Consider the following 11677-nt stretch of genomic DNA (forward strand, 5'->3'; position numbering starts at 1 on the left):
AGCGCGGTGCGCCTACCGCGGCGGCCATTGGAGGGTGAACCAACGGCAAAAGGAAGACCTTTCTCTCTGTCTCTCTCTCGCTGTCCACTCTGCCTGTCAAAAAAAAAAAATTAAAAAAAAATAAAGAAAACATGGCATCATTTTACAGAGGAGACGGGCTCAGAAAGGGGAACTGGCTTTTTCTCTTTTTTCCATTCAATAAGGAGCACCCTCCCCCCACCCCCCACGAGCGAGCTTCCCCCCTGGGGCTTGGAGACAGTGGTGAACGCGTGCACGTGGCCTTGAGGGCTCGGTGGGGTGGTGAGGGGGAGACGGAGAAGAGGGGGAGATCCTTCCAAACTGTAACGAGAGAGTCGGAGCTGGCCGGCCGGCCTGCAGCCTGCCCGCGGAGCCCGGCGGCCACGTTTCTCGACGGCCTGGAGAAGCCCACGCGACAGGGGAGACGCACACGCAGTTCCGACTTCAGGGTCCTCAGACAGGGCCCTCATTCTCTGCTGCTGGCTCTGCGGAGCCCACGTGGGCAGGTGCCCAGAGCAGGGCTTAGCATACAGTAGGCGCCCACGGAGTGAGTGAGCGCAGGGGCCCGAGTTCCAGCTCTGGGGGCCTGGAGCAGCCCGTGGCGCCGGGTGCTCCAAGTCTGCGCTCAGTGGACGCGCGCGTTCCCCTAGCTCCCCGGCCCCGGCTGGCACCCAGCAGGTGCCCACGCTCCCTGGGCCTCGAGGCCCCGCCCTCCAGGGCGTGGCCGGCCTGGCTCTCTGTGACGTCACACGGCCCGCCATGGCTCTGGCCTTGGCCCTTCTGCTGCTCTCGGGGCTGAGCGGCCCTGGCGGCTGGGGCTGCCTGCAGTGCGACCTCTCGGTGCTGGACGCCCTGAGTCAGCTGCGCGGCGCCCTCATCCCCCGGCGCTTCCACCTCGAGCGGCTGCAGGCCCGCGCCCAGGCCCTGCTGCTGGGCATGGAGGGCTCCTTCTTCCGGGACTACGCGCTGAACGCCTTCGTCGGGAAAGTGGGTGCGTGCTGGGGGCGGGGACTCGGGGACCACGCCCCGTGGAGACCACGCCCCGTGCGAAGGGCGGGGTCTCTGAAACCACGCCCTGGCGGAGGCGGGCCTGGAGGACCACGCCCCCATAGAGAATGCGCCCACAGCATGAATGGAGGGGCACTAAAACCACGCCCCGGCGGAGGCGGGCCCCCACGGAGACCACGCCCAGCGGAGGTGGGGCTCCACAGAGACCACGCCCCATAGAGAATGCGCCCACAGCATGAATGGAGGGGCACTAAAACCACGCCCCAGCAGAGGCGGGCCCCCACAAAGACCACGCCCCCATAGAGACCCTACCCTCAGCATGAATGAAGGGGCACCGAAACCACGCCCCAGCAAAGGTGGGGCCCCAGGGAGACCACGCCCCAGAGATCACGCTCCGGATATGAAGGGAGGGTTCGCCAAAACCACGCCCCAGCGGAGGCGGGACCCCACGAGACCTCCCCCAGTGGAGATGGGGCCCACGGAAACCACGCCCCGTGGGAGGGCGGGCGCTCTGCAGCCGCGTCCCCTGTCGCCCGCAGGGATCGAACAGCTGGACCACGTGGCCGGCTTCCTCAAGAACCAAACGCAGCACTTGATGGTGACTCCCCTGCAAGGTAGGAGCGCGGCCCCTCCTCCCCCTGCACCTGCGTCTCGACTGACCCCGTGGGATAAACCCAGGCGGCCGCGGGCGTGGCCTGGGCCGGGCGTGTGGCCCGGTGTGGTTCACGGAGCCTTCATTATATCTGTGACAGTGTCGTGTAATGGTGATGGCCACATGGCTTGCCTTGTGCCAATGGCCACGCACGGCCACCTGGAAGCAGACCTGCAGCGGCCCCCAGCTGTGCCCGTGTGTGGGCACGGATGGCTCTGTTACAGCCAGCCCTTGGGGACCGGCGCTGTGGCATGGTGGGCTGAGCCGCCGCCTGCAACACTGACATCCCACAGGGGCGCCGGTTCAAGTCCCGGCTGCTCCACTTCCGATCCAGCTCCCTGCCAATGCGCCTGGGCAGCAGCGGGAGATGGCCCAAGTCCTCATGTCCCCACCACCCATATGGGAGACCTGGATGAAGCTCTGGGCTCCCGGCTTCAGCCTGGTGCAGTGCTGGCCGTTGCAGCCATGTTAGGAGTGAACCAGTGGATGGAAGACCCCCCCTTCTCTGTAATTCTGCCTTTCAAATAAATAATTAAATATTTTTAAAAAAACACCCGCACTCGATGCCTATAGACTTTTGGCTGCCGTGGCACTTTAAGATGCGTGCAATCAGACATTGCGCAAACACGTAGTACTGGGGAATGCTGGTCGCTTTTGAGGCTCTTAGATGCTAGAGGGAGAGCCAAGACCAGAACCGAGATAAATCAGTAAGATGCGTGTGTGTGTCTGGGTGTGTGTGTGTTTGTGTGCGCACTTGGGGGTTTCCAAGACCACCTGCAGGTCCAGTGACTTATAGAACAGAGAGCCGTGGTTATGTTTAGAGCGGAAGGCTACAGATGAAATCCTCAGACAAGAATGCACCCAGGGCAGAGCCCATAGCGGGACCAGGCACGTGGATGGCAGGCACACAGGCACTGGAGCCGCCCCGCTGCCTCCCAGGCTGTGCGCTGGCAGGAAGCTGCAGGAACGGCGGAGCCGGGGACTCCACCCCAGCTCCTCCGACAAAGGAGACCCACGCGACGACCTGACCTCTGCACCAGACGCACGGCGGAGCTCATCTGGCACCTCCAGCCCGTCTCCAGCGCCCCACAGCCGTGGGTGGCTGCCTCCTGGCTGCCCGTGGACGGTGCCAGGCCAGGGAAGAGGCAGGGCTGTGGGGCTGATGGGAAAGCCCAAAGGAGTGAGCACAGACAGGAGAGGAGGGGGACGTAGACGCTAATGAGTCCACTTGTAGATGAGGAAACTGGGCCAGCGGCGGTTTAGATGGCCAAGGTGGGCGGGCCTAGCCCGGCCCCATGGCAGAGCAGGTGGTCCTTGCCGGGCCTCCCAAGCTCAGGGCCCTCAGGGGCCAGCAGGGCGCCAGGTTCCAGGGTCTTTCAGGCATTGGACTTGTTGGATCTAAAACCCCAAGGCCGGATGAACCTCCCTGAGCCCCGACTCGATGTGCAAAGCTCGCATTGGGTTGCAGATCTGCAGGGGAGGGCCGTTCAGCCTGTGTTTGTCCGGGGCAGCCCAGCACGCCCTGGTATGTGGAGAGGAGCTTCCCTTGGGAGATGTAGATGGGGCTGGGCTTGCCGCGTGCCCGCCCCCCACAGGGGTCTTTCTCTCCCCAGATGGGCCGCTTCTGGAAGAGCTGGTGACCCTCAGGGAGAACGTGATCCGGGAGCTCAAGAAAGCTTTGCGGTCGTATGAACTAAAAGGTGCAGCGCGGCCCCGGTCCCCTCCTCCCTGCGGGCCCCCCGTGCTCCCTCCTCCTGTTCCCCTGAGACTCCGCCTTCCACGCACCCCAATATTCTTCTCCCTCCCTTCCCAGATTCACCCCCCCCGCCCCTCTCCCGGTCCCTCCCCGACGACATTCTCAAGTCGCTGTCCCAACCTCGCTCACTCAGCGCTTCTCTCTTGCAGCCTGTGACCACAAAATGTGCCGTGAGTCCTGAACTTATTGTCTAACCCTACCTTTCTCTACCCCCTCCAAAGCGAGCCCTGCTTCCAACACACCCACCCTGGTTGGCGGCCCTCCCACCCCAGAGCTGGAGATCAACTTAAAATGACTGCGACCCGCACACCACTGTTTCAGGCTCCGAGCTGGCCTATATCGGGCCACGTTGTATTAACAAACTCCCACTTCCTGTGGCGTCACCCAAATTTCATCGAGAATTTAGCAGCTCTTCTGCGCAGTGGCTCAGGGACCCAGGCTGCCCCTAAGTCACAGCTCCTAAACTTGCAAAGGGGATTAGGAATGACACCGGCCAGGCCAGGAAGTGATGCGGATCACTTTCCTCACTCTCCATTGGCTAGGGGTAGGTCACATGGTTGCAGCCTGTCACAAGGGATTGTGGGAAATGTAGTCCCGTGTAAGCAGGCAGTGACCAGCTCTGCCTTGGGGAGCTGCCAAACCGGACAAGTGGAGACTCAGAATTAACCGATGTTTACGCGAATGTGCACAAGCAGAATGTCGGGTCAACAGGGCCCCTGGACTGCCTTTCAATAATTATATGAAAAGCTATTTCATGTGGGTTGTTGGTGCACTTGGTTCAACTTGCCGCCCAGGTCAGGTGAGCCACGGGACCCCATCTCTTACCCGCCCAGCTCCCTTCCCGCCCTTGGCCAGTCCTCTAGTGCCTGCCCGCGTGTTAACGTCCCCCTTCCCCTGGGCTAGGCTTGCTAAAAGAGGAGGTCGTGGACTGTTGGCACTGCCAGAAAAGGAGCTCCACATGCATCAAGAAAAAGTACTGCTTCGGTAAGCCCGGGGCGGGGAAAGACACGGCACAAAACAGCCCGGCCCTGCGGATGTGGGCCCGCGGCTCCCCGTGCGTGGCCTCGGAGTCTCTGCCTCACATCCGCTCGCCGGGCGGCCCGGGAGTTACACCCACGCTCTGGAGTCATCGCTCCCTCCCTGTGACCTGGGAAGACGCCTCTGGAATTCTGCAGTGTCCCTGGGTGGGGGAGACGCGTGTGCTGAGTCGTGGTCAGAGCCGGGGGGGGGGGGGTGCTGACTCAGTCGCTCGCTGGCTGATTCGTCCGATGTTTGAATGAAGCACGTATGCTCGGAGCAGACACACAGTACAACAGGTCCAAGACAGACGTCAAGGTGGACGGGACGTGCTGCACCCTTGCGTGTGCTGTTCCGTCTCTCTGCCACACTGTTCCCCTCACTCCCCCGCTTCACTGGGGTCCCAAGGACCCCTGCTCCGAGCGCCCTCCCTGGTCACACGCTCTAGAGCCTCCTATTGAGTTCCACTTCTCTTACGCTTTGCCATAGCATTTTCACAGAAATCACAGAACCACGAGCTGTCACCCATACCCCAGCGTGTGCCTCGGGAAATCAGGCCGATTCCCGACATAACCACGGTGCCAGTCCCGCCCCCAAAGAACCCAACAATGAGTCCTTAATAGCAGATAATTCCAAATTCCTCTAGAGGTTCCCACATTGTCCCCAGAGCATTTTTCGCAGCTGGTTTGTTCCAACCAAGATCCAAAAAAAAAGGACTTCTTACGGCCGTGGCTAGGTTTCCCTTGCTTCTCTCTGTCTGGGGCCGGCTCCCATCCCTTCTCTTCCTCCACCAGCTACTTGAAAGGGATGGGTGTGTCCTGGGAGCTGCCCCACCCTCGGTCTGTCTCTCAGCCCCCACTGGAGGACAGGCAATGTGGGAGCACCATGTAGTTGCCTGAACGGGGTCCTCGGGGAGCCCACCCGGGAAGGGGGTGAGGGGCTAGACTGGGGCTCCTCAGCCTCAGCCCGTGGGCTGTGGGGGCCGGTGTCTTCGTTGGGAGGGCAGGCCTGGCCCCCAACCCACCAGAGTCCAGTGGCCACCCCCACCCTGCCCCCGGAATTGTGACCAGAAAACATTTCCCGGCCGGCACCGCAGCTCAATAGGTTAATCCTCCGTCTGCGGTGCCAGCACCCCGGGTTCTAGTCCCGGTCCGGGCGCCAGTTCTGTCCCGGATGCCCCTCTTCCAGGCCAGCTCTCTGCTGTGGCCCGGGAGTGCAGTGGAGGATGGCCCAAGTGCTTGGGCCCTGCACCCTATGGGAGACCAGGAGAAGCACCTGGCTCCTGGCTTCGGATCTGTGCAGGAGAAGCACCTGGCTCCTGGCTTCGGATCGGCGCGGTGCGCCAGCCATACCGGCCATTTTGGGGGTGAACCAATGGAAGGAAGACCTTTCTCTCTGTTTCTCTCTCACTAACTCTGCCTGTCAAAAAAAAATTTTTTTTCCCGTCATTTCCAAGTGTCCCCTTGGGCGACAGGGAGCAAAGCTGTCCCTGGCTCAGAACAACCGCGTTCCAAAACCCAAACAGAACCAATTGGTAGGAGGCGTCCGCTGGTTTCAGGGAGCCAGGGGACGCTCTGAATCGGTGGCCCCGGAAGGCATTGGGGAAGTGATGGGAACGGCATGTACAAAGGTCCACCGTGGCGGAGCAGCGAGGAGGAGGGGGCCCCTGTGGCCAGAGCAGCCAGAACAGGGACATGGGTGACCGTCCGGGGCCTGGTGGACGGTGGTGAGGACCTGCGCATCTACCCCGAGGCGGGAACCATGCAGTCCCGGGAGGCCCCTGATCAGAGAGACCCCGAGTGAGTGCGGCGTCTGCAGTGCCCCCTGGAGGCCATGTGAGGAACTGCAGCTCCGTGGCCGCCATGCAGGCGGGGTGGCTCCTGGAGGCCTTGAAGGCCGAGCTAGGAGGCGGCGCTGACCGGTGCAGGAGCTAGGGCCCGGGGCCACGTGGAAGATTCGAGGTGCGAGGCGCCAGGCCCCCTGTGGGCTCGGCGGCCCACACTGATCTGGCACAGACATGGCCGCCGCTGTCCCCCCTGCTCACATGCATGGTGTCGTCACCTCTTGCTTTCCAGCCAAATTCCCAGTGTTCCCCATGCCCGTCCGTCCAATGGGATGCATCTGGCGCCGGCTGTTGGCTGACCCCGGGACTTGCCGTGTAGAGTTTGTCCGTGGGGTTCCCGGCTGTATCCCGAGAGCCCACAGCAGGGCCGGACCCTGGGAGGGGGCCGAGACCCCGTGGGGAGAAGGAAGAGGAGCCCAGCCGCCCAGGAGTCGGGGCGGGGCAGAGAGGCCTGGGGCTCAGGGCTGTCTCCCGCTCACGCCAGTGGACGGGCAGCCGCGCATGGCCCTGCAGTACCAGGCCGACAGCGGATACCCGCGGAACCAGGCCCTGCTGGGCGCCGTCGTGTCCGTGTCGACGGCCGTGTTCATCTTCCTGGTCATCCTGATCTCGTGAGTCAGCCCGCAAGCCCCCAGGAGCCTCCCCCCAAACCACACCCTCCTGGGCGGCCCCGTGTGCTTTGGGAAACCCCCATCAGCCCCTGTCTCTCGCCCTCCCCTCTCCCCTAACCCTGCGTCTCCGCACAGCTCTGTCTCCATCCCCACCCCCCACCTGCAGACCCCCAATGGCAGCCTGCCTCTGTACTGTTGTCCTTGACAGCCCCTCCCTCCGCTGACATAGTGAATTTTGTGAGTGCGTTGACATAAAAACAAATAGCACCCAAGGCAGCTGCATGGGTGGACAGCCATGGTCTTGTCTGTTTTCTTCCGGCTGTCAAAGAAGTGAGGCTGGAAGTGTCCCCGCGGGCTGCGGGCGCACTCCGCCTGCGCTTCCCACCCTCAGCCCCTCTCCCCTCGGCCTCCGTGTCTGTGCCTCCTGCAGTGGGAGACTGGGCCTGCTTGGCCCGGCCAGCACCCACGTCTGCCCCTGTCTGTCCCCCAGGGCTGCTGAGACAAATGACCACCCGCCAGCTGGCCGAGGTCTGGGGGTGCTGTCTAAAACGCCGGCGAGGCCGCAGGTGGCTGTGCTGAGCCCCTCCCACGCCCAGGCCTCCGCCCCACATGGCTTCCCCTCCACGGGCCAGACAGGGGAGGGTCTCATCTCGCCTTCATGAAGGACCCCCGTCCGAGCAAGGGCACATTCGCAGGTGTGGGGAGCCAGGCCTTGCCCGAGACACCTGCTCGCAGGAGTGGAGGGGTACACAGTGTGACCCACAAACCCTGCTTCTGCCTCTCGTTCACTGTGGGGTGCTCGCTCGCTCCCCCTCCCTCCTCACCCCTTTCTCCCAGTCCCTGCCTCTGTCCCCACGCCTCATGGTCCAACACCGATTGGCCGAGAGCCCTGGCAATCTGCGCAGAGACCCCTGATGGAGCCACTCAGGGCAGCGGTCCGGGGTTGGGGGCGGGATCGGCGGGCGTTCAGCTCTAACCCCCGGGGCTTTTCTCTCTCCAGGGCCTGCACCTACAGGCAAAACCGGAGGCTTCTGCTGCGGTAGGGCGGGCGCAGGCGCGGACAGGGCGAGGAGATCTAATACAACCGTGACAAACTCTCCGCGTGTCTGTCGGTTCTCTACGGACACTTTGTGCCAACTTCCGCTTGTCAGCTCGGCGCACAGCTCGGCCTGTGTGTGGAAGAAATAGCGGGGGTATCAAGGAAGACTAGCTGGGGCCGGGCTGTGGTGCAGCGGGTTAACGCCCTGGCCTGGAGTGCCGGCATCCCATGTGGGCGCTGGTTCGAGTCCCGGCTGCTCCTCTTCTGATCCAGCTCCCTGCTGTGGCCTGGGAAAGCAGTGGAGGACGGCCCAGGTCCTTGGGCTCCTGCATCCGTGTTGGGGACCGGGAAGAATGCTAATAAAATGGCGCGCTCTTGAATGTTTCGTGATTTACGTTCCAGACACCAGCCTAGGCTCTGCCCCCCCCCCCCATTGCTGGAGGCCAGGTGACCACGGGGGTCAGCTCCACCCCCACCCTAATGGGATTCGCTGCCCCTACTTCCCTGCCCTCCCAAGGTATAACAGGACCTGCTTCCCCAACAGGTGCCCTCTCTCCAGGTCTCCTTCGCCCTCTCTCTCTCTCCCCTCCCCCCTTCTTCCTTGCCCCTTCCCTCTGGCCGGTCGGATCTCCCCTGTCAATAAGCCTTTTCCCTTACTCTGGTGTCTGGTGCGCTTTGTGGCGGCCTCACGAAGAAGCTCCTGGCTCCTGGCTTGGGCCTGACCCAGCCCGGGTCATGGCGGCTGTTTGGGGAGTGAGCCAGCAGACGGTTCTCTCCGCCTCTGCTTCTGCGTCTCTGTAACTCTGCCTTTCAAATAAATATTCAAAAAAATATTTTTTGGCCGGCACCGTGGCTCACTTGGCTAATCCTCCACCTTGCGGCACGGGCACACCGGGTTCTAGTCCCTGTCGGGGCTCCGGATTCTATCCCGGTTGCCCCTCTTCCAGGCCAGCTCTCTGCTGTGGCCCGGGAAGGCAGTGGAGGATGGCCCAAGTGCTTGGGCCCTGCACCCACATGGGAGACCAGGAGAAGCACCTGATTCCTGGCTTTGGATCGGCGAAGCGTCGGCCGCAGCGGCCATTGGAGGGTGAACCAACGGCAAAGGAAGACCTTTCTCTCTGTCTCTCTCTCTCTCACTGTCTAACTGCCTGTCAAAAAAAAAAAAAAAAAAGTTCTTCGACTCTCATGACCGGATAAGGAGGGGTTTATTATCTCCCCACGTACAACGAGGAAAGCGAGGCGCAGAGATTACTGACTTCCCCTCGGTCACGCCGTAAGCGCAGCTGACCACTGTGCCACACTGCCCTTGCTACAGGGTCCAGGAGAGCTGGCTTGAACCGGTCGCCATCAGCCTGCGCCTCCTCAGGCCCCAGGGACGTGGCTGTGTCCCTCGACAGCTTGGTTCCGCTGCAGTAACAAACACCCCCGGCCCCCGGAGGTCGGCCGGCAGTAATAAAGGTGTACCTGTCACTCACCATATATGGCTGTCCCCGTGCCACGGTGATGTCCAGAGCCCCAGCCAAGCTCAGCAGCTTCTGTTGGAGCACTCTGGACCTCAGGGCACAGGGGAGAGAGACCGGGGCGGGGGCTTGATGGCGGGGGAGGGTAGTGGCTGTCCCTGTGGGCTGGGGCTGGGTTCAGATCCCACCTGCGACCTTGAGTGGTGACGTGATAGAATCGCAGCTGTCCAGTGGAGAGGGCGGCGCCTGCTCAGTAGGGGGCTGTGCCGCTCAGATGGTGCAAGGGGGCTTGGGAGAATGGTAACAGTCGTTTCACTGGGGGCTTGTGCTTATTGTAACAGTTGTTTCATTCTGGTTTGTGCTCCTGGCTTCAGCTCCCGCACACATATGGTTTGCCTCCCTGGTTTGCCTCCCTGTGCACACAACGGATGCGTCCCCTGGCGATTTTGTCCGTGAAGGTTCTCTTGCCAGCGTCTCCGCACGTTGCTGCGTGATTCTCGCCCTCATCCCACGGCCCGGATGCTGTCTCCCGGGCGCCGGGCGCTTCCCTGATGGAGAACTCACAGGCTGTTTATGTACTTCTGCTTCAGCCCCATCTCCGTGTGATTTCTCTGTGTGAGCGTTGGATGAAGCGCTTTCCCTCTCTGGGGCGGCTGTCATGGCATAGAACCCCAGGCTGTTCCAGCCGGGACCCAACCCTGCCACTCCCACCGGGGACAAAACAGGGCTCTATTATTAACCAGCCAGCTGTCCGGTCCTGTCAGACGGTGACCCCAGGGAGGGATTAACACCCTACGGAGAAACGCAGGTGCAGAGGGTGCAAGAGAGCCGCCGGGGATGACAGAAATGAGGATCAGGCAAGAAAAGTGCTCAGAGCCCAGCAACCATTTCTTAAGTTATTAGATTCCTCCCGGCTACTGTTTGTTTATATATATATTAATAATAATATGAATTGTTATATTAATATTAATATATTGATATATGCACATTAATTTGTGATACAGACAGCACTCCCATCCACAGTACATGCCCAAAATGCCACCAATATCTGGAGGAGGCCAGAGCTGGGAGTGGGAAACTCAAGTCTTCCAGGTGTCAGAAGTCACAGGGTCGGGGCCGGCGCTGTGGCGCAGTGGGTTAATGCCCTGGCCTGAAGTGCCGGCATCCCATAGGGGCGCCGGTTCTAGTCCTGGCTGCTCCTCTTCCGATCCAGCTCTCTGCTATGGCCTGGGAAAGCAGTGGAGGATGGCCCAAGTCCCTGGGCCCCTGCACCCGAGTGGGAGACCTGGAAGAAGCTCCTGGCTCCTGGCTTCGGATTGGCACAGCTCCGGCCGTTGCGGCCATCAGGGGAGTGAACCAGCGGATGGAAGACCTCTCTCTCTCTCTCTGCCTCTCCTCTCTCTGTGTAACTCTGACTTTCAAATAAATAAATACATCTTTAAAAAAAAAAGAAAGGAAACCACAGGGTCTGCGTTAGCAGGAATGCTGGAGCCAGGAGTCACAAGCAGGCATCAAACCCAGGCACCCCTGGCACCTCGACCACCAGGCTAAACACACGCGCCGTGATTCTTTTTTTTAAGGAGATTATTTGGTTTTAATATTTTTAAAAAGATTTATTTATTTAAAAGAGTTGCAGAGAGAGGAGAGAGAATCGTCCACCAGCTGGTTCACTCTCAAATGGCTGGGGCGACCAGGGCTGGGTCAGGCGGAAGCCAGGAGCCTGGAGCTTTTTCTGGGTCTCCCACATGGGTGCAGCGGACCACACACTTGGGCCATCCTCCACTGTTTTCCCACGCGGGTAGCAGGGGGCGGTGGGTTGGAAGTGGAGCAGCCGGGACTCAAACCGGCGTCCACATGCGGCACTGCAGGCCAGCGGCTTTACCCACCATGCCACAGCGCCAGCCCTGCAAAGTACCTTTCCCATAGAGGGTGAAATTCAGTTTCCAGGGGTGGCTTCTGCGGCCCCCTGGTCTCTGTCCAGGCCTGCCCCCCGCCCCCACAGAGGCAGGGAGCCCTAGAGGGTGTAGCCGAGCCTCGCTCTCATCCGGAAAACCTGAGCCCATCTGGTGACCGAATGGGGGTAGCCACGCCGGCTCAACAGCGCCCCCTGTGACAAGGATTCTTATTTATTTCAGTAACTGGGGTCTCCCTCCAAACTCCACCTGGGGCCTTTGAGGGAGATAGAAGGGCCTCTGAGAAAGGTGGTCGCCGCGCCGTGGACAGGAACGAGGCCCTGACATGGCTGCATCAGGCGTGGGCTCGGGAGAGGCCTG

The 11677-nt window shown here is 61.4% G+C and overlaps 1 protein-coding gene across 1 annotated transcript; it reads left to right on the forward strand.

The window, feature by feature from the left end:
• The first annotated feature begins 777 nt into the window (after nt 1–777).
• On the forward strand, nt 778–7948 carry IZUMO2 (IZUMO family member 2). Its single transcript, XM_062177913.1, has 7 exons — nt 778–1009; nt 1566–1640; nt 3292–3378; nt 3584–3604; nt 4338–4418; nt 6779–6905; nt 7906–7948. Exons 1-7 carry the CDS (start codon nt 778–780, stop codon nt 7946–7948), a joined length of 666 nt encoding a protein of 221 aa, XP_062033897.1.
• Nucleotides 7949–11677: the final 3729 nt, after the last annotated feature.

Source organism: Lepus europaeus, chromosome 19, assembly GCF_033115175.1.
Source record: "Lepus europaeus isolate LE1 chromosome 19, mLepTim1.pri, whole genome shotgun sequence".
Taxonomy (NCBI): Eukaryota; Metazoa; Chordata; class Mammalia; order Lagomorpha; family Leporidae; genus Lepus; species Lepus europaeus.